This window comes from Colias philodice, chromosome 23 (genome assembly GCF_061535455.1).
Source record: "Colias philodice isolate Cphi_HAF_F1 chromosome 23, ilColPhil1 Martin Lab GWU primary, whole genome shotgun sequence".
Taxonomy (NCBI): Eukaryota; Metazoa; Arthropoda; class Insecta; order Lepidoptera; family Pieridae; genus Colias; species Colias philodice.
The window spans coordinates 2,126,007-2,147,026 of NC_143108.1; the positions used below are offsets into that span (position 1 = coordinate 2,126,007).

Consider the following 21,020-nt stretch of genomic DNA (forward strand, 5'->3'; position numbering starts at 1 on the left):
GAGGTTTTCGGCTCTTTTCTGACATATTTTATTAGAACGCCGGTATGCGATATGCTCTCGCAGCTTTGCTAGCCTTGTCTTGCGTTGCTCTTCAGTTTCTAGCGATCGATAACGCCTCATTCTTTTAGCATTTTTTGTTATTTGAGAAATATTCGACTTAGATTTCATATTAATATTAAGTCAGATTAAAATATATATGTACATTTACAACAGAATCACACTAAAAGAGTGAAACTATAAAATTTAAAAAGATCTACGTAAAATAAGTACGTCTGTAGATACACTTAATATTATATTGGTAATAGTAAAATAATCAGTTGCCTGCCTATCGCGTGTTCTAAAGTTGCTCTTTTACACAAATTTCACCATTATTATTTGCTTTAATATCATTTTCTTCTTTTAAATTGTACATATTCTTGTGTACTTTTTATGTTGTTTACGAATTTACGAAATACGATTACTATTGAAATGTCATGTGTCAAACTGTCAAATGTAAACCGCAACCGCCAGCGCCAGTCGCAATGTCTATTGGCGTTGACAGTTATTATGAAACATTCCGTTTCACGTAAATTCGGTTATAACTATTTTATTAATTTTATTTATATGAAATTTTGTATTGATACAGTGCATGTATATTGCATTTAACTTGTGATACTTCGCATATTCCTGAAGCCTGGATACTGAAAAAATATATTAGGATTCCGCGTCTATCTCTGTATTTGATAGTTTAAGAATTACTTCATTATAATACTAGAAACGTTTTGGCTCCATCTTTGCGAATAGATTTCCAAAATTAATAAAAAAACATTTAAAGTAATTTCCATTTAACGTTCCTTTCGAAAATCTTGAAAAACAGTTTGATAAACAATTCCGTGTTTACTTGAACAAAAATAATTTATTGAACCTCCCTGGCTTTCGTTGTAGTGTTGTAGTCAACAAAGAGAATACAAATACAACGTAGTCAATTATTGACGTCCTGCTCTCGCTAAAATCCCGTTGCTATTCGATTAAGTATAGAGAAGAAACAACCTTCAATCGAAATTTTGATTTCAGCACCGCTAAAATTTCCTTAACCCGTAGAGAAATATTGGTTTAATCCCAGCAAAGTAGGTACGGGTCAGCTAGTTATAAATAACAATTGAAAACTATAACAATAAACTCTTTCATTTGATTATTTACATATTTATACAGTAGAAGCTTAAGAAGATACAAAACAGCGAATAACAACATTTATACTTTTTGGTCTATAAATAAAATTAATTAGAATTATATATTTATTCAGAAACTGTGATCGTTAGCTGTTTGCTTCTGGTCGTTTCAAATTTGTCCATTGTCTTGATATCCATAATCATTGTGATGGAGATAGACAAACCCAGAAGCATGATGAACGACACCATCAAGCCAGACCTGGAATCAAGCATGTAATATAAGAGAGCAATATATATTATAATATAAGCTACAGTCATAATTTACTGATTAGGTTTATAGAATAAAATTGAAAAGTATTAGGCCAACGATTTTTTCACAAAGAAACGCGATAAAATTTTATTTTTTTACATAACCAATTCTTACTTCGCTGCAAAATTTGGAATCGCTTAAATATCTTAAAGAAATTCTCACCATATAGGAACAGATGTAAATCCAATGCAGTCAAAAGCATCCGAAAATTTCTCCGTACTCTCCATAAATGGTTGCATCTGTAAATTATCAAGACAAAGTTCTTTTTACTGTGATCCGCAATTGCTTTATTTGTAATGTTTTATAAACAATTTATAGTAAACGCTTTTTAAAAATAAAAAATGCAATGTGTTTAAATACTTCTGCGACGTGTTTTAAAGACGAAATAATTTATGGTAATTGAAGGGTGTACTTATAATACGAACAATTGTCAATTATTTGTTGATTACAGAAAATAACTACTATTGTCTCATAAATTTTATTACAATGCCAATAAGAATAAAAAAAAGAAAAAAACCTTTACCTGTATATTAGGGAAAGTCAAAGACGCTTCTTCTGAAGAATAGACCAAAGGCAAGGAACAGTGGTATGCTTTGCCTAGTACAGCAGATGGTGCGTCAGGTGGCGCAGGGGCTTGCAAATTCAGACCAATGGTGGCAAGTCCTCGCTTTACTTCCACACCTACTGCGGTCCACCAACCTCCAGATTGCTTGAAACTGAATTCTAGAGTGATCTAGAACATTTGGAACTTGTCAATATGGACGTATTAGAAATGTGGTAAAGAATTTGTAATGTTGATTAGGATTACGTTCAAATAATAAAATACACCGCTATACGCGAATTAATAACCGTCCCTACAAATTATTATTAAATAAAATACAATTATTATCTCACGCAGAAGTTAATTAAAATATAGAAATAAAAAATATGAACCATTACAAATAATTATACAAATTGGTTGATAGATATTTCAACTCTGGTGTAGATATCCTTAAAATAGACTATTTTCTGGCAATCGAATCGAGAATAAGCGGAAGAAAACATCATATTTGTTGCCAAATAAAATTAAATTCCTCAACTATTAGAACATTTTGCTTTTCCACGTTCCCATATCATTTTGTTTTTGTGTATTTTCTTGTCTATGTTCTAAAAAGAAACGCGTGATCGTCTTACTTTATCCCTCGTATTGTCACCATCAGCAAATCGCACCACCAGTATGGTATACAACCTGGTGGGTTTCACAGTGGGTTCTCCAACTGGTGTATCCAGGACAGTAGTGGTACCATCTTCCCAGCGGAGTTCTGGCCAGCCAGTAGAGTAGAGTAGAGCAGCTTTTCCAGGTGGTCCTAGATTTGAGAAAAATATTATAAAAGTACTTAGAATGTGGAAAAAATAAAGTTCACTTTAAAAGAACGGATACATCGCCAAATTGTTGCTTTTTCATATTATTCATTTGTTGACGGGCTTTTAAAGATTGTGACGTTTAATTGTTATATTATATAATCGTTTACTTTAGATAGCCTTACAATGTTGGAAAGTAAATAGAAATAGAAAGATAGATTTATAATTATGTACTAACAAAAGTAGTAAGTAGGGTCGTATACGAAAAGATCTGAGAACGTAATAAGGTATAAAAGGTGTTTGAAAGCATTATTGTCGTTTTAATGTGAAGACATATGTTTTAAATATAGGTATTAAAACTAACTGACATATCAACATTTATTTAGTATTTACCAGTAGCATTATACAGTGCATATTTGGGTAGATTTTTAGCAGGTTTTTCGTCTTCAGTAGTAGCTGTAACTGTAGTAGAAGCATCTTCAGCCTGACGTCGAACTCTGGACCATTCGCTGTCGTAGTCTACTGGTTGAGACTGAGATACGGAATTACCTGTAGTATTAAAATAAAAAATAATCATAACGAAGGATTTTCGAATTATAATTAAGTGTACAGCTTACGGTTTTTTTTTAAGTATTTGTTAATAAATGTGGAAAAGTGTGGAAATTCAGTTATAATTGTCAGGTTAAATATTCAATACAAAAAAGTCACTGTAGTAACATAATTTTGTTTTGATTCATGTTTGAGTCGAGACCGCAATTTTATGTTCATTATTTGAATTGTAAAATATTATTGAAAACTCTAAGAGCTAGCGCGCACGAGCAACTTTGTCTCCGCAACTATTATGTCTCCGCAACTATTTTGTCTCTCCACCCATGGGCTAGTATGAAAGTGCGCGCACGTAGCGACGCAACTCCCCATACAATTGATGGGAGAGACAAAATAGTTGCGGAGACAAAGTTGCTCGTGCGCGCTAGCTCTTAGACAGTGCGCGCACGAGCAACTTTGTCTCCGCAACTATTTTGTCTCTCCCACCTATGGGCTAGTATGAAAGTGCGCGCACGTAGCGACGCAACTCCCCATACAAATTGGTAGGAGAGACAAAATAGTTGCGGAGACAAAGTTGCTCGTGCGCGCTAGCTCTAAGAGCTAGCGCGCACGAGCAACTTTGTCTCCGCAACTATTTTGTCTCCGCAACTATTTTGTCTCTTCACCCATGGGCTAGTATGAAAGTGCGCGCACGTAGCGACGCAACTCCCCATACAAACTGATGGGAGAGACAAAATAGTTGCGGAGACAAAGTTGCTCGTGCGCGCTCGCTCTAAACAAAACTAGATTTATCAGAAACGAAAATCATTGCAGTCACCATTGCTATTAAATTTTTGCTAGGCGCTAAATTATTACAAATTTGAAAATTTATAAAAATTGCGCATCTATTGCTGGTATTGAAATTTACATTATACTAGCGGTCCGCCCCGGCTTCGCCCGTGGTACATATGAAAAATAGATGTTGGCCGATTCTCAGACTTACCCGATATGCACAGAAAATTTCATGAGAATCGGTCCACCCGTTTCGGAGGAGTATGCAGACTAACATTGGGACACGAGAATTTTATATATAAGATTTAATTGATTGTTTTACCTAGCACACCCAAAACCCGTCCTTCGCCGTAGATATCTTGTAATCTGTCAAAAGTTTCTGTCATTTGGGCATCTCTTTCCGACCAAGGTCCTTGCAAAGTAAGCACCTAGAATATTTATTTTTAATGATAATATTTGTGTATTTAATACAATTATTATTAATTTATACAAAACAGGCTTTTGGTTGGTTAAATGGTTCTTTTTAAACAGATATAAGTAATTTGATTCGAGCCACTCTTTTTACGTTAAGGGCCTACAACTTAAGGCCTACAATTTACGTATTAATCAGTGCTATAACTACATAGTATAAACCTTTGACCTACCTGCGTTTCATTACTTATATAATCAGGGTGCACATCCAAAAAGTCTTGAGGTAAAACCAGCACAGTCTGACCTTCCAGCATCTTCCGAAGTCTTGGGAAGTTACCACTAGAGAGGGTCGAGGAATCCTGGTTATTGAAGACCACTATTGCCGCTTGCTCACTGTATATCTTCATCAACTCATCTTGATCCAGGAATTTCAATGCGGGTCTCTTAAACTTTTCTAAAGACTTCGGGCCAAAGAAAAGGAAAGGTCCTTCCAAATTCGCGCTACAAACATAGCTTAAGGATAGAAATAGTAAGATTTGGGACAACATTTTTAATGTTTGTGCCGACTGAATGGGTTCGAAGGGTGGATATTGACTAAATTTCGCGCATGCGTTTTGTAGAGGTTAGGCTTCGAAGAGCTTTTGCGAACTTGAGTATACTTTTGATAATTAACACAGTTTAAAAAATCAATAACGTAGGTTTTTCTTATTTTTGTGCCATTATAATATAAGTAGTGGATTATGAATATAGATTTAGTGGTGCTATTGCGAAAGGGGTGGTAAAATGTAAATCTAATAATATAAATTAATACTTCAATAAGAGATGATCCTTGCTTAAAAATATAATACTCTTATACGTATAAATATGAATATCTATATAATTATCACAATAACGCTTAAGTAATAGATATGTACCTACCTATCTAAACTCTGCATATGAAATATTCCAAAATCATTCTGATAGATATCTCAGTACTCAATGTTAGACCTATGTGAAGAATATTTTATTACACTCATTATTACACCTCGTTGATAGAAAATAATTCTCTTAAATGATTATTTAATTTAGTAATTAGTAGGTATAAAGTAATTTATTTTAATGGCGTCCACAAAAACGAAAAATGAAATGTCCCTTTATACTCTATAAAAAGTCAGGTAGACCTATTAGTTTGATTTCGGAAGTCAAGTTTAAAATAAAACACACACAATAAAATCATAGTTTATTTACATAAATATCTTAAAATAACTATAACAATAACCAGACCGAGATCATGAGGAATGTTGTAATAATACTTCTCACAGGGGATGATGATGATGATTTCGTGAAGAAGAATGACTTTTCTGTAACAAAATATCGAATGTTAAAAATATACCAAACTAACTAGCGGTCCGCCCCGGCTTCGCCCGTGGTACATGTCTATTGTCTACGTTTTCGCTCCATAAGAACTATACTCGTACTTCAAGGAATATAATAAATAAAGAATTAACGAAATCTGTTTGGCCGTTCTTTGTTTGTTCTCGAGTTTTGCGCATACCAACACACTAAGCAATTAATTTTTATTATATAAAAGATCACATATTTTTAATTTACATAAGTTAATTTAACATTTACTAGTGATAAAATGAATGGTTTATTCAAATAGCAATGCATTATGCACGCATCAAACTCAAAATTTAAAACATTTTTTTTAAGAATAGTATTTTTCCTGAAGATACCAAGAAGTAACAAACTCAACTTTCTTATTCATCGTAAACTTTAACCATTGCTTTATTTTTAAACGACCGACAATAATACTATAATTTTACAATCATAAATAGTCAAACAATACTTACTCTGCTTCTGTTTTTCATTAGGATCCGTGACGCCACACTGTCGGTAGGAGACGGTTCTCTTTCTCTTGGTGTCTATAAAGCCCGGTATGAATATACTGGGAGAGTCCAATCGACCGGACGCTAACAACCTGCGTTTGTAAAAATTATTTTAATTAATACTTTTATATGATTAAAACATATTCCTGGAAAAAGTTGAACTTTCATATTAAAACTAGGTTCAGCTCAAACTTTAGATACTTTGAAAATTTGCATTATCTGTTTTTGATACTCCTATAGCCTGTAATTTTTATGTGAAAAGGCTCAACAGTTAAAAATACTTTCGCGTCGAATCAATTCTAATCGAACACTCGAATTAAACGAACAACGAATATAATAAAATTTCTACCAGGGTACTTACTTTCCCAGTATCGTTAATGAATCGAATCTAAATCATAACAACTTTGACATCGACTTAGTGATTTTTTAAAGTGAAACTTTTATTACATCGTCTCAAACTTTTTGGTTTGTGTAGGGCATGTCGCGTGACGGTCGGCTGCCGAGTAGGTATAAAGCAGTGTTCGGAACCGTTCGAACAGTTTCACTTTTACCGTGGTTTCATAAAACCACACAACATTTTTTTAATCTATACCACTTTACCTGGTAAAATCCAGTTCCAATCTATTAGCGTCAGGCCCCTGGAAGTGCAGTAATATCTGTATACACGCGCCGCCATGTAGGATCCTCGTCTTGCGCGAGTCGACGCCAACCATCCACTCAGGCACACCCATTACTCTTCGGACCTCTTGTAGGAACTGTCCCCTGGTGGTAAAGTTATAATTAATTAGAAACAAGTCAGAGGACTGGACTGTTACTAATGAACAATCTACGCCTATATTACTTGCTCTGTGATCTACGCTGTTACGGTTTACAAGTTATTTATTTCGACTTTGTTGAAGGACAGATAAGTTAGAAGAGAAGTAGACAGGAAACTGATTTAAATATTTTTAAACATTTAATTGTTGTTTTTTTCATAATCGGATATTCCTTTCACGATATAATATCTCCTCTGAGTTAAAAAAAAAAACTAAACTATTTTGAGTAAATAACTGCTGTTCTATCAGCACAGCACTACCAATACAGAGTTGCAAAACAGTTACTTACAGAACAAATCTGGGCGGCTTCATAATATTCACATATTTGATGATATCCTTGTCTGGCTGTATGTTAGCACACGCAAATTTCTCGCTACTTCTCTCTGGACCGAGTATGACGATAGATCTGCCCATCGCTGATACTGTGCCTTCTAGGGGAAAGTTACTGTCCACGAACATTTGTCGGTCACCGCCAATACCTAAATATTAATATAACTTGTAACATACGAATGTGAAAATAACAAAAAAGTTGATGAAATCTAACTCCAAATATCACTACCGCAGTACTCAAGTTCGATAGGTTTGGATGAGGTTGAATAACACTAAAAAGTAAATGAAAATGTATAGAAAGTTGTCGCGTAATAACCACAGGACAGTTCTTTGGCATCATTATTATGATGTTGTATGTCCATATTGTGTAAAATTATAATGTAATATTGAGATTATTTAAAAAGAGCATTTTGCCGTTTCTTCTCCGCAGAAACTTCTTTCCGAATCAGGGGTAAATGGTAAAACTATGTTATAATGATTTAAGTGTATTTAGAAGTAGATTGAATGAATAAATGTTTGAGTTTCAGTTTAAACTGAATATTAACAGGAAAAAAACGGTGATATAACATTAACATTACTTACTGATAGTCCCAAGTCTCGCGGTCAAGTCCCCAACATCGCATCGCAGTGGATTGTCTGCGCCACACTCTTGACTATATAAATCGTGCTGAAAATAAACACTAAAATGAAAACGTATACGTATTATTAATTTAAATAAATATTAATTAAGAAAAATACCAATCATTTCTATAAGAAACTTACTTTATGTAGCAAAGAAAACGGAACCGAATTTCAAAATCGAAAATTCTAACCTTCCCAAATAATATTCTATTATAACTGTGAAAGTTAATGTCATCCTGTCTATTCTCTTCTTCATGCCTCAAATTTACCGATTTGGATAAAAAAATTTGCAGTAAAAAGACTGCTTTTATCCCGGAAGTCCCACGGGAACTAGACGGGTTTTTCTTAAGCATACGATGCTGGAGGAAAACTAGTTAATCGTATATAACATTAAATAAATTAGCTCGCTTTTCATTACAAGAGACCCGACGCGTTTGCGCATGCCTTTGTGTAGAACTGCGCTCCTTAACAGCAATAGCTATGCAATGGCTAACAAAATTTTTAACCATCTTCCGAAGGAGTTAAGATCACTGCCACTTAATAAATTAAAATGGCAACTAGTTAAATCCCTCGCAGAGCGTTCCTTTTACACAATGGCAGAATACTTCAAATATAAATTTTGACTTTGATTGATTGACTTTGTTAATAATAATTGTAGAATGTGAAATGTAATGATAATGAAAATAATAAATGAAATTTTGATTTATAATTAAGTGACATAATTTGCATGCTGTTAATAACGGCTGAACATGCTGGAACTCAATTGTTAACATCTATGTATACCATGTTTTTTAGCAAATAAATTAATTTGAATTTGAATTTGAATAAAATAGTAATAACTATAATTGTACTTACATTTAGCGGATCAGCAAGCTGCGTAAAATACGGGTTCCACCGATACCCGCCGGCCACACAGCGCGTGTTGGTCACCTTCACGGCTGCGTCCACACCTACTGGGTTCACGAATATCTCCCAGCGATGGTGGTGCGTCTAAAAACGTAAAGAAAACTGTCCAGATTGAGAATAGTGATAGATTTTTTGTAGTGATATAGTTTCACCGTATCACGTTGATTTGTTGTTTAGTTTCTTGCTTGCGCCGTTTTAATTACAATTTACAGCTATTAAAGTATCATTGTTCAAAAGTGGAGATGGATATGATATTTAGAGTCTTTTTTTACATTTGCGACGTTCTTACGCATTTCTATTCCTTCTATGTACGGACCTCCCCAATTGGTAGCGTATTTTTCAAACTTTGCTTTAAAATCAAGATAAACTTCATCCAAGAGGCGTTTACCCGTGCGTGAACCTGCCCGGGTTGAAGGACGCTATGGTATTTTTTTTTTAATAGATATACATATAATTAACTCACCAAATTCCGGTCATACAGTCCAGGATGTCGCAGCTTCACCTCCACAGTAGTGTCACTAGTACTGCCATCATTATGTATCAACTGTGTTAGTCGGATGTATCCATGTGCGAATCCGCCCGGGTGATGGAACGATGCGATAGCTCGAATTTCACGCGCTTCTGAAGGACTGTAGCCGCGTTCTATGGAAGAGCAAGCCCAGCGGCGGTCGCGGGTCTAAACGATATAAAACATCATATATCTCGATGTATAAAATTATAATTGAAACATTGTCAGGTATAAATATGGACGAAGAAAAAGCTTAGAATAAAATCTTCTTTTTTGGAACAAACAACGTGTTCGTAAATAAAACACAAAGACTGACTCATTAGCTAAGAAAATTACACAGAAAACTGACTTCAACATCGCGTTCTGCAATACGGAACAACAAACATATTTATGTTGAGTTCAAATTAAATTAAGTACCTATTGACATCCATGAGGTATCCAAATGTAATCTGTATTTAAAATGTATTTGTTTGAAATGAACCAATTCTTCTTTCATCTAACGAGGATCTTATTATATACGAATGTAAGAAAAAGTACATTTATAATACAACTTCTACTTAAATACAATATCTTTATTCACTTACGTGACTAACGGTTTTGTGAATAGCAACAGAGCGTCCCAAAATACTGTAAGCTCCATACAAGGATAACTGGGTTTCATTGTAAACAGCCGTGAATTTGTTTACATCTTCCATCAAACCATATTTAGTACCTAAATCACCTAACTCGTATTGATCAGCGGTACCTAGAAATAAAAACATATAATAAACTAGAGAGATATTTTAAATTGGATATTTGAAATTAAACTCGTGGTGTAAACAATTTTATATTAAACGATCGATACGTTTACGTTTACATTTTTTTACATTTACGTCCATTTTCTGTCTACTTACTGTCTATTAAAGTTTTTATAAAAACATTACCTTTAGTAGGAGGCGGACTCAGCGATTTATCAACATTGAAGGGATTATAAGTATCGTAAATAGTTGTCTTCTCACAAGGAAATTCAAGCTCTTTTTCGATTGGAGTCTGAAAAAAACAAATGTATTTTCACAATTTTATTCATTTTCTTTCATGTGATAAGATAATTATATCAATAGGGTAGGATAGGATATCATTGCATTGTTGTAATGAAATCATCAGGCCTGGTAGTTTAATACGATGTATAATTTACTAGATTTCCGCCCGCGGCTTCGCCCGCGTTTGCAAAGGAAATCCCGCATAGTTCCCGTTCCCGTGGGATTTCCGGGATAAAAACTATCCTATGTGTTAATCCAAGTTACCCTCTATATGTGTGCTAAATTTCATTGTAATCGGTTCAGTAGTTTTTACGTGAAAGAGTAACAAACATCCATACATCCATACATCCTTACAAACTTTCGCCTTTATAATATATTATATTAGATATTAGATGTTGTGAATCAGCAGTATCATAATAGCCTAGTCTCTTTATTAAACTGCGTTATCTTCTCAAACGATACGTCGTCAGATATTTAATTAATGGACGCCATTGAACCTTCAAAGTCAAACAACACTTGCCCATACTTACAAGATGTATCTTATAATTATTGACGTCATCAGGCAGGTTTTCCAACGAGAGCTGAACATTGGTAATATCGTATTCCGACTGCTGGGTTAATTCGAACTTCCCAGTGAGTGAGATTGTGTTTCCATTACCGAACCAGTCACGGATCACAGCTTTGCGGCGGTGGAGACCGTTCACCCTAGATGGAAATATAATTTAATTGTTATAATCAGTACTAAGTATATAAAAATAAGTCGGGTTTTCCTTCCTGACGCTATAACTCCAGAACGCACGAACCGATTTCCACGGTTTTGCATTCGTTGGAAAGGTCTCGGGCTCCGTGAGGTTTATAGCAAAGAAAAGGTGTCTCTGGTGGCGAAACGGAGTTCGCCCGGTTTGCTAGTTTGTTATAAAAACAGACAGACAGAAGGACAGCAAAGTCAGATCCGCTAATAAAAAATGATGAAAATTATACAGAAGAGTTAATTATTGTAAAAACTGGAAGCTTCAAATATGATCATTTCTTGTTGTACTTCTAGACAAAACATTTTGGACCAGTGAATCATTTTCTTACAGGAATAGTTTTTTTGCTTACTTCGTATTCATGAAGAAGCCTGTACTTCTTTTTTTTTAATGGCGATTTAAGATGTTACAAATATTCCCGATAGAATTATGCAGTAACCAAGCCACATACATATTACTGAAGAATTTTTTAAGGAAATTTTCGTTCCACTTTTGTTCTCATACAGTAAATACTAACATAGCACACGCCATTCTTTCTCCTCTAGCCACCGGTCCATGGTCATCATATATAACTAAAGACTTCCTCATAATGGAGAACTTCCCCGCCAATCCTACCACAGTATCAGTGAATAGCCTTCTAGTGAGTCTTTCGCTGTCTCGTTTACGACCAGCTACGGACAGTAACCCATGCCTGAAATAAAATTGATTGTTATATACTTACAGAAGTCACAACTAATAAAAGAAATTACGGAAGAACATAGCTTGTATTTATTTATCAGTTTTTATTCGAATCTGATCACGATTGCACTGGTTAGTGTGCTCAAACGAATCTTTATTAAACTAGCAAAATTTGATTAGATTATTGTAATTAAACATAGTATAAAAAATATTTACAAACTTAAAACAAATAGTTAACTATATTGGTTTATACCTCTCTTAACTTTATGAAACTAGAATTACCAGACTGGCTAGAATATAAGTGTTTATATTTGCATGTCAGATACCAATAAGTGGCGTATGAGTTGTACGAATTAGCTTATTATATTATGAACTTGTAAGAACAACATTTATGCAAATAATGATTATTATTTAAGCTCTAGCTTGTCACCATGAAAATCGGTTAAGCCGTTTTACGCGAAGGACAACAAACATACAAACTTTCTCATTTTTATAATATTAGTAGGATTTACCTGGTCGTAAAGTCTCCCAATCTGCACAGTCCTTCCATCCCCACTTTACAGTACTGTTCCGGGTGCCTGGTGTCCGTATCCACGCCATGAGGATCGTACATCTTACCAGCGCTTAGGCACCTTGCAGTCCAGTTGTAGTAATCCTTACCAGGAGGGTGTTCGTGGATCGCCCAACGGTGTTCATGCGTGTTGTTCACATTTGCACCGTCAGCGTGGATCTGGTTATAAGAGAATGAATTTAGCAGGATTTTGCGTCACGACAATAATTGGAATAAAATTATAAATAAGTATTAGGGCTTACGTCATCTAAGTGGAGTTTCAACATATGAGACGTAAGACGTACAAAATATAGTTAAGCTTAATCCCCAAATAGAAAGATGTAAAGCTTGTAAAGAGACGATATTTTTTCAAAGGAAGAAAATACGATTTATCAACAACTAATTGCATGCAATGCATTGATAAAAATCAACATATTGAATGCCAATTAGCTGCACTAGTAGAAACAAATTTTAATAAATGCCAACATGCCTTTCATGTATAATGTAACTGTTACATTATACATGAAAGGCATGTTGGCATAACTAAACCTTTAAGAAAATTATTCTCTATGAATCGAAAAGGCAACAAAACACTTACCATACTCTCAACAATAACAGTGGTATCTTCCCATGGCATTTCAAGCGGCTGCCTGAAGATGACCCTGCTAACTATAGGATACCGGAACACCACTTGAGCTGAACTCATCTGTGTCTGATAGTCAGTACCATATTCATACGAGTGAATGGTGGCGCAGAGCTCTCGTTTTGGTGGTCGTCTATAATTCGAAGATATTTTTAAACTCAAACTCAAACATTTATTTATTCAATTAGACTTCTTCTAGAAGAACTTTTGAATCGTCATTACATATTTTTTACATTTACCACCGATTCAGAAAGCAGTATCTACGTACGTAAGAACGTATCTACACGTAGTTTAAAATTTAATTAAAATGATTATAATCAACCCAACTTACGAAAAGATTAAGGAAGTACTATAGATAGGTAAATGTACGAATTGTTTGACATAAAGGCTAAAGCTTGAACTTTAGTTTCAATAATTACAGTTAGCAATCCACTCACTTAAATTCACATTATTTTCTTTTTTGTATTCTTTCTCTGCACCCGTTGCATTCATCCGTTTCGATCGATTTTTCCTCACAACATACAACAACCGTAAAAATAGTTACTTTTCGCTCCCCATACAATTAAATCCAGGAACTCCTACTATGCGTAAACCACCACCAAGGAGAACAAAACAATCCAATCTATTCTATCATACTTATAACACACTAAAAAACCGCGCGAACTCCGTTTCGCCACCAGAGACATCTTTTCTTTGCTATAAACCTCACGGAGCCCGAGACCTTTCCAACGAATGCAAAACCGTGGAAATCGGTTCGTGCGCTGGAGTTATAGCGTCAGGAAGGAAAACCCGACTTATTTTTATATAGTAGACAAATACCAACCTAGTAACCACAAGGGCTCGATGCATCACACTATTCTTCCCACTCAGAGGCAGGAACACATCCCAGTACGAACCACTAAGCTCATTCGCCAGACCAGGAAGTAGATATTTGTGATTCAAGTACTCAGTTCTGTCTTTATATTTGCCTAGCAGATCACCGATAGCGTAGTGGTCTTGGGTGCTTAAACCTGTGGAAATAAATAAATATGTACAAGATAAATTATTATTGATGTTGACGATAGAATATTCTAAATTTAATATCTCCGATTTGTTTTCCTAGTATATTGGCTTCTTCTTTTATTAAAACAAAATAAGAAGCCATTATCAACACAGCTAAAATGTAAAATACATATATTACTTAGGTGGTAGGTATGGTAATGTATGCTGTCTTATGCACCTTTTTTTTTTTTATAGTGGAGAATGCATTTAGGCATACCCAGGGCACTCGGGGGAAGAGCCCTGGGTTATGTCGGACTCACCCTGCTGAGTGCAGGGTCCTACCGACTAAACTCCACTGTGTTCCGCCGTGCCGCTTTATTGACGGGACCGCGGGTATTCGGTAGAACCGCGTCCGCAGACTGTCTTATGCACCTAATCTAATTACCTCTAATTGTGTCTATTTAACTACCTAAATAAAGAGTTCAAAGATCCCAAATATATTATATCATCCTCATCCTGTCATAAGATAAAACTGTTTACCAACAGTATCAATTTATATTAATTTTAAAGCTCATTTAAATTTCACGCGCAATTTATTTAGCACAATTGCTTGGCAATCACATCATTATTTATACATATTATAAACATCCAAATCATTGAAATCCTTGTAGAAAGATAAGAACGCTAAACAGTACCTACGGTATTAATAACATCGGAATACCAACAATACTCGCTGCCGTAACATCCGAAACTCAAACGCCGTTGTGACGTAAGCAGCTGGCAAAATACCAAGTAATAGATACTGACCGACATTACTCGTTCACGTAAATAGATCTACCATTACAATTACTGGATTTAGCCTACTGAGGTACTGAACCATAGAATGCGTAAAATAGAAGTAATGAAGCCGTTTGTACTTTGTTAGGTTACTGGAAGATTTTAGAGATACAGCGATCGAAATAAATACTATGCAGTATGATGATGTTTGTAGGAAACAGAGCTGTATACCTACTGTAATAAATTTTATGATATTACATTTTCTACTATTCTGCCCATGGCTTTCCTAAATGTCGCGTTATCATTTATTTGGCCCTCGATCTTTATATGACCCTCTAGAAGTCTAGAAGCTTTATTTTCGATACAAAAAAATAGTCTATATATCCATATCCAAGGTCTAAATTTAATCTATCTATATTCTTAACCTATTAATTTCTTGTGATTCACCCTGAAAACGGAACATACACACATTGTCACGTTAAAATTTATAAAAGTAGGCATAACGAATAACGATCTATTTAAAATGCCATTATAGATTTCCGGATAAGGAAAAATATTCTACAAGAAACTGTCATGTCATAATCGCATGTCCATTAGCGCATCGTTTATACTTTATCCTCATTGAAAGTTAATCTTTAGACTTTATTTTTGTATTGTTTTTGAAGCGAAACTTCCTTAGCGCGTTGAGAGTAAAATTTCAAAACAGTGGAGTAAAGCAACAATTTTATATTTATATTTTTTTAATTTTGCCAAAAAAGTTTTACTTCTGACAGTTATGCTCGGCACACACGATATTTTTTTGTTACTTAGCTGCATTGGTCTTATTTCAAATTCAAAAAAATGTAATAATATTTCTAGTTGTGATATATTATTTCAGAGAAGACAAAAATTTGCTACTAATGACTAGATTTTTTCTATGTCCTTTGCAATTTTTTCTTGTCGATACAATCGGTCATTTGTTCCCAACGAGTAACACCCTCAAATGTCACACTGTTACTCGATGGGATTTTTTTCTGAAAAAATTCCCAACCGGTCACACTACCAGTCACACTGTTACTCGATGGGAATTTCTTCAGAAAAAAATCCCAACCAGTCACACTGTTACTCGATGGGAACACACTGTTGAACTTAATGAAAATAAGAATTTAATCGGTTTTTTACATTTTTATTAAAATCAACAAAATAACAACATTGGTAAATACAGTTACTTAATTACGGACGTTACACGTTAACATTCGTCATATTGCTAGTAATTCTCATTTTAATGTTTTAGTCATAGTAACAATATCTAAACACAATCGGCCTTATATAATATAACAGAGTAAATCATCACATTTTACAATAATTAACAGTCCTTATTTCTAATATTAATTTGAACCTTTAAAGAAGAATTTTCTAAATATAATCAGCCTTATGTTTGTACCTATATGCATGTAACATTAGAAATTAGAACTGATAATTGTTGTAAAATGTGATGATTTACTCTGATATATTATATAAAGCTGATTGTATTTAGGTACCTCCCCCCCCTTATTACGTGGGACTTAAATATAGATGGCGAGATGTGGGTGTAATATTACACCTCTGCCTACCCCTTCGGGGATACAGGCGTGAGTCTATGTATGTATGTATGTATTTAGGTATTGTAATTTTATTTAATTATTTAAGAATAAAACGTTCAAAGGAGAATCACCAGCAATATGACGAATAAATGTTTTTAAAGTAAAAACCGATTTAATTCTTCTTTTCATTAACTACTGTAATATTGTGACTGGTTGGGAAATTACTAATAAGAAGTTCCCATCGAGTAACAGTGTGACTGGTTGGGAAATTAGTAATAAAAAGTTCCCATCGAGTAACAGTGTGACTGGTTGGGAATTTTTTCTTAAAAACATTCCCATCGAGTAACAGTGTGACATTTGAGGTGTTACTCGTTGGGAACAAATGCAATCGGTCAACAAAAATAATTATCAACAAAGTGCGAAACTTATCTTAAACAGATTCGAAAGGCACAAAGGTGCAAGGACAAAATATGTAGACCAATAACCGCAAAACTATGTAAATTTATAAAAAGGGCGTGTACCAAATACAATTTAAATTTTTCGTCTGATATCTTGAACCTATAACGTGAATTTACTTATCTAAAAGTTTTTCCTTTGAAACTAGGTACCTTTTCATTGTTCGTATACTTTTATTGGTAAAACCCTATACTAGTATTATACGATAAAAACAATGTAATTGTTCTTCTTACAACTGTCATGTAGGATAAACAAGTATCTGTGAATCAATTAAATCTCACTATTAGTAAATAGATGTATTGTACTCCGTAGTAATTGTAATGATACCTACCTACATTTAGAAGCTAATAGTAGATTAATTATAGAACTTCTAGAAAAGTGATCACAGTAACGAGAATACAATTTTTGAAGAATATCACAACGAAATATTTCGGTAAATTAACGAATTTTTCAACGAAATATTGCATTTTAGGTCCGAATAATGTAACGTATCTGAAAATATTATGAATCTTGATATATCATGAATAGAATAAGACAGACATTTTTGTAGCAGCACATTATGGTTTTGTATTAACATACGAGCAAAGTCTCGAACTGAATGTAGTCATCAAACTTATAAATTACGTAATATGAAAAATATTACCTGCAGGTGGAACACTCTTCATATCCACATTATTCGGGTTATAAACTCCTCCAGTAGTATTGCACATAGTTTCCCAATATTTGGCTTCATATAACTTCGGAGGCAGTTCCCTGACACTATATTGTGTTATGGAGCTGACGAAACGAAGGTTAGATTCGTATTCTTGATCTGAGGCTCCTAATTGGAAGTTGGCCCAAGTAGGATCGAATGGAGATCTTTGAGTGAACTCTACAACGCCTCTGATACCGTCCATGTTTATTATTGCCCTGGACATAGTAAATATTTTAGAAAGTTATCAAAATTCAATAGAACGGTTTGCTAAATAAATATACAGAGTTAAGCGGTTAAAATTTTAGCAATCAGATTTCACTAATTACTTTATCGTAATTACATATTAAGAAATTAAGAATTACGTCCTTTCTCGCTAGTTAAAGCATTCTAAATGACATCGTTAGCTAAATAAATTTTAAATTGACTTACTTAGTACTCTTAGGAAGCATAGTCCTCAATTTAGCGCACGCTAAAAAGCTCTCAGTGTGTCGATTATCATATATCACTACATACAAACTCCGTTTCGTTACTTCCATATCACTTCTCAGAATATTCAACACTTCATCCTTATATAGCTTCTTTGTCCTTTGCACATTAGGATCAGATGAAACTTTGATTAACCCCAATCTGCTATCCAAGTCACCGACAGTCATTCCATCTCCACTATTCTCGGGATCGAAAACAGCTTGTAAAACATCACAATTGTCTTCATGATTACCTTTGTCTGCATCGAATATATCAGTCACAAATAACTTCCATTTATGCTTAGTGTACTCCTTTTCGTTTATAGCTTTCGCATGATACAAGTCAGCGTGGATATATGAATCAGTGTCATCATAATCTTTAGAAGAGATCCATCTAAAATGCAACGTTCCAGCTATGGGTGCAGTGAATTTTGCAAACGCGTGTTGTTCATACAAATTTTCAGTGCTAAATATTGAAGCACATATTACTCTGTCTTTTTCCGCAGTTTCTAATACAAGACTTTTTCCCCATAGCCCATTGGGACCAATAAGGGAATTTTTACTTTCAAATTCAGCATGATCTTTACCAGGTATCACAAGATATCCAAGTTCTTCTGTTAGATCGATAAGTTCCTTTCCTAAATTTGTTTCTGAGCATCTTTCATTGGATATATCTCTATAATCTACTGGAAATTCGTGTATGGTCCATCTCCACACTCCGTCTGGATATTGTAGAGTTGGTTTTAGGTTAGTTCTAATACTGATGAGACTCTCGTTTTTCTGGGAGAACTCAATCTCTCCGTGAAGACCGTGCTGTGAAATGTATGCTCGGAGTACGAAGGCATTTGTTCCTAAAACTGAAGCAAAATAAATTAAATTACAATAAATGGAAATGCAACGTAGGCGTTACCTTCTGTGTTTACTTTTTATTGTTACCTATTTTATATTTTATTTTCATAAACGCTACTAATGCCTAATTGAATTTTAGTCGCCTTGGCTGTCGCTTTTACACGGATTGCCTTGTTCTTTAACGAATTTTATTTCAATGCCGACAAAGAATAAGATATCTTTGTAGTTTAGCTATACAATAAGGTTACATTGTATAATGCCAGATGAAATAAAAGTCGCGCCTAAATATTTGTGTATCCTACTAGTAATACATATTATAAATGCGAAAGTTTGTGAGGATATGTGTGTGTGTGTTTGATACTCTTTCACGCAAATACTAATGAACAGCTTTCAATGAAATTTCACACACATATAGTAGAGGGTGACTTGGATTAACACATAGGATAGGTTTTATCGCGGAACTCCCACGGGAACGGGAAATATACCTATGGGTTTCCTTTGAAATGCGGGCGAAGCCGCAGGTGGAAATCTAGTAGAGCATAAGTAAAAGTTTTGAACTGTCCCAAATATAAGAAGTATCGTAATGCATGTTACATAAATGAAGTAACTACTAACAGTTGATTGATTTTACGTTGTTAATTAGGTCACTATCATTTGCTCTTATAACTCGCAATCATAATGATAGCTAATTATGTTATATCCAGCTAACTAGGTAATAATTAAATCTATCGGAAGTAAAATGAAATTCGTAAGTGTGCGTGTGTGTTATTTTTTATTTATTTTTTTAATTCCTTGTTTATTTATGTATAGGACCAAGTGTGTCAAAAGTTCAAAACTAATAAACAATTACAAAATCTTCTCGTTATCACTTAAGTCCTTCTCCTTCATTTTTCAGTTTTCTATTGCTTTATAACTTTAAATAAGTTTAAGTATCAAGTAGGTATTAAACAATAAATAATTTATAGAAATTGATTGTATCCAGCTAATCCAGCCTTAGAATCCAGCTGATTTTATATTAGGTATAAGAAAACGAACACTCATTTTTTAATCAATGCTATTCAACAAGGATATAAGTATAGAGATCTATCTAATCGAATCCCGCGCCAAAATTTTTAAACAAAAAACTTACCGTTCAATAAACTTAAATATACACACAAAAACTTTGGTATAAAAGGACTATATTTGTTACACATTGTTAATTTTATTACACATTTTACACAATATACACACTGCTGTATAACATTTTAGACAACTGATTCAGAGAGCATGATATTTAAGTGAAAGGCGGTTCTACAAGTTGGTTAACTTAACGAGTGAGACGGGTGTATGGTTAGACAGAGATATCTGTGACGTCACAGTCTCCTAAGAAGTATAGTAACGTAGTACGCATAGTAATGTTTGTTTGAATGGAACGCATGAAATGCGTAAACATTAACCTGAGATTAAGGTTCGGAGAAAGGTAATCAAAGATACTAGATAGATAATAGATAGGTCTTAACATTAAAACTGAAATCAAAACAAAAAAGATATTATAGATACAAGTAGTTACTGGAATCCTATAAGAACGGCCTCCCTTATTACTGGAACAAAATCTAGAATACTATTTTATGTTTAAAACTTCATGGAGTTAGAGTTAATGTCTTATACAGTATCTACCTATTTCTAAGTTATGAGATTTAAGATTATGAATTGCAAAGATAAAATAAAAAATTAATTACCTTTCCACTGCTGGCTGCTATTAAAAAAAAAAATAGTTTATGTTGGTGGCCAATTGTAGGTCACCAATGGGTAAGATATACGTTCCATTTCTTTGTATATTTCGGCGTTTCAATTGTTAGGTAAGGTTACATAAAATAATAATCTCGAACTATTTTATATTTCTTTGTGATAAAATAAGTCTGTCGAGTAACCTTTACTTTTACACAAGTAATGTTCTGAAACGAAGTTAAATTTCGTTCAATATAAACTTTGGCATTTACGAATTGCATGATGTACTTTTTAAAAAGTTGTAAGGGAATCTTAA

At 34.0% G+C, this 21,020-nt stretch overlaps 3 protein-coding genes across 3 annotated transcripts in view; all 3 read right to left on the reverse strand.

Moving 5' to 3' along the window:
* Nucleotides 1-1,260: 1,260 nt before the first annotated feature.
* VhaAC45RP (VhaAC45-related protein) lies at nt 1,261-5,103 on the reverse strand. Its single transcript, XM_089709786.1, has 7 exons — nt 4,761-5,103; nt 4,439-4,544; nt 3,193-3,348; nt 2,632-2,804; nt 1,982-2,191; nt 1,621-1,697; nt 1,261-1,407 (listed from the first exon to the last, which is right to left on the reverse strand). Exons 1-7 carry the CDS (start codon nt 5,073-5,075, stop codon nt 1,275-1,277), a joined length of 1,170 nt encoding a protein of 389 aa, XP_089565912.1. The 5' UTR covers nt 5,076-5,103; the 3' UTR covers nt 1,261-1,274.
* The window catches only part of LOC149477884 (uncharacterized), a 48,106-nt gene continuing 31,085 nt past the window's right edge, over nt 4,000-21,020 (reverse strand). Inside the window, exon 15 of the transcript XR_016317476.1 lies at nt 4,000-4,127. The gene's annotated coding sequence lies outside the window, so the exon portion shown is untranslated. The remainder of the gene's footprint in view (nt 4,128-21,020) is intronic.
* Nucleotides 5,734-20,286, reverse strand: Rsod (superoxide dismutase family protein Rsod). The gene is made up of 17 exons (XM_089709997.1): nt 20,127-20,286; nt 18,114-19,005; nt 17,634-17,899; nt 14,038-14,224; nt 13,170-13,347; nt 12,534-12,751; nt 11,861-12,034; nt 11,125-11,299; nt 10,499-10,604; nt 10,160-10,320; nt 9,531-9,743; nt 9,017-9,151; nt 8,123-8,207; nt 7,500-7,689; nt 6,996-7,157; nt 6,360-6,487; nt 5,734-5,867 (listed from the first exon to the last, which is right to left on the reverse strand). The coding sequence occupies exons 1-17, from the start codon at nt 20,188-20,190 to the stop codon at nt 5,773-5,775; spliced, it is 3,429 nt and encodes a 1,142-aa protein (XP_089566123.1). The 5' UTR covers nt 20,191-20,286; the 3' UTR covers nt 5,734-5,772.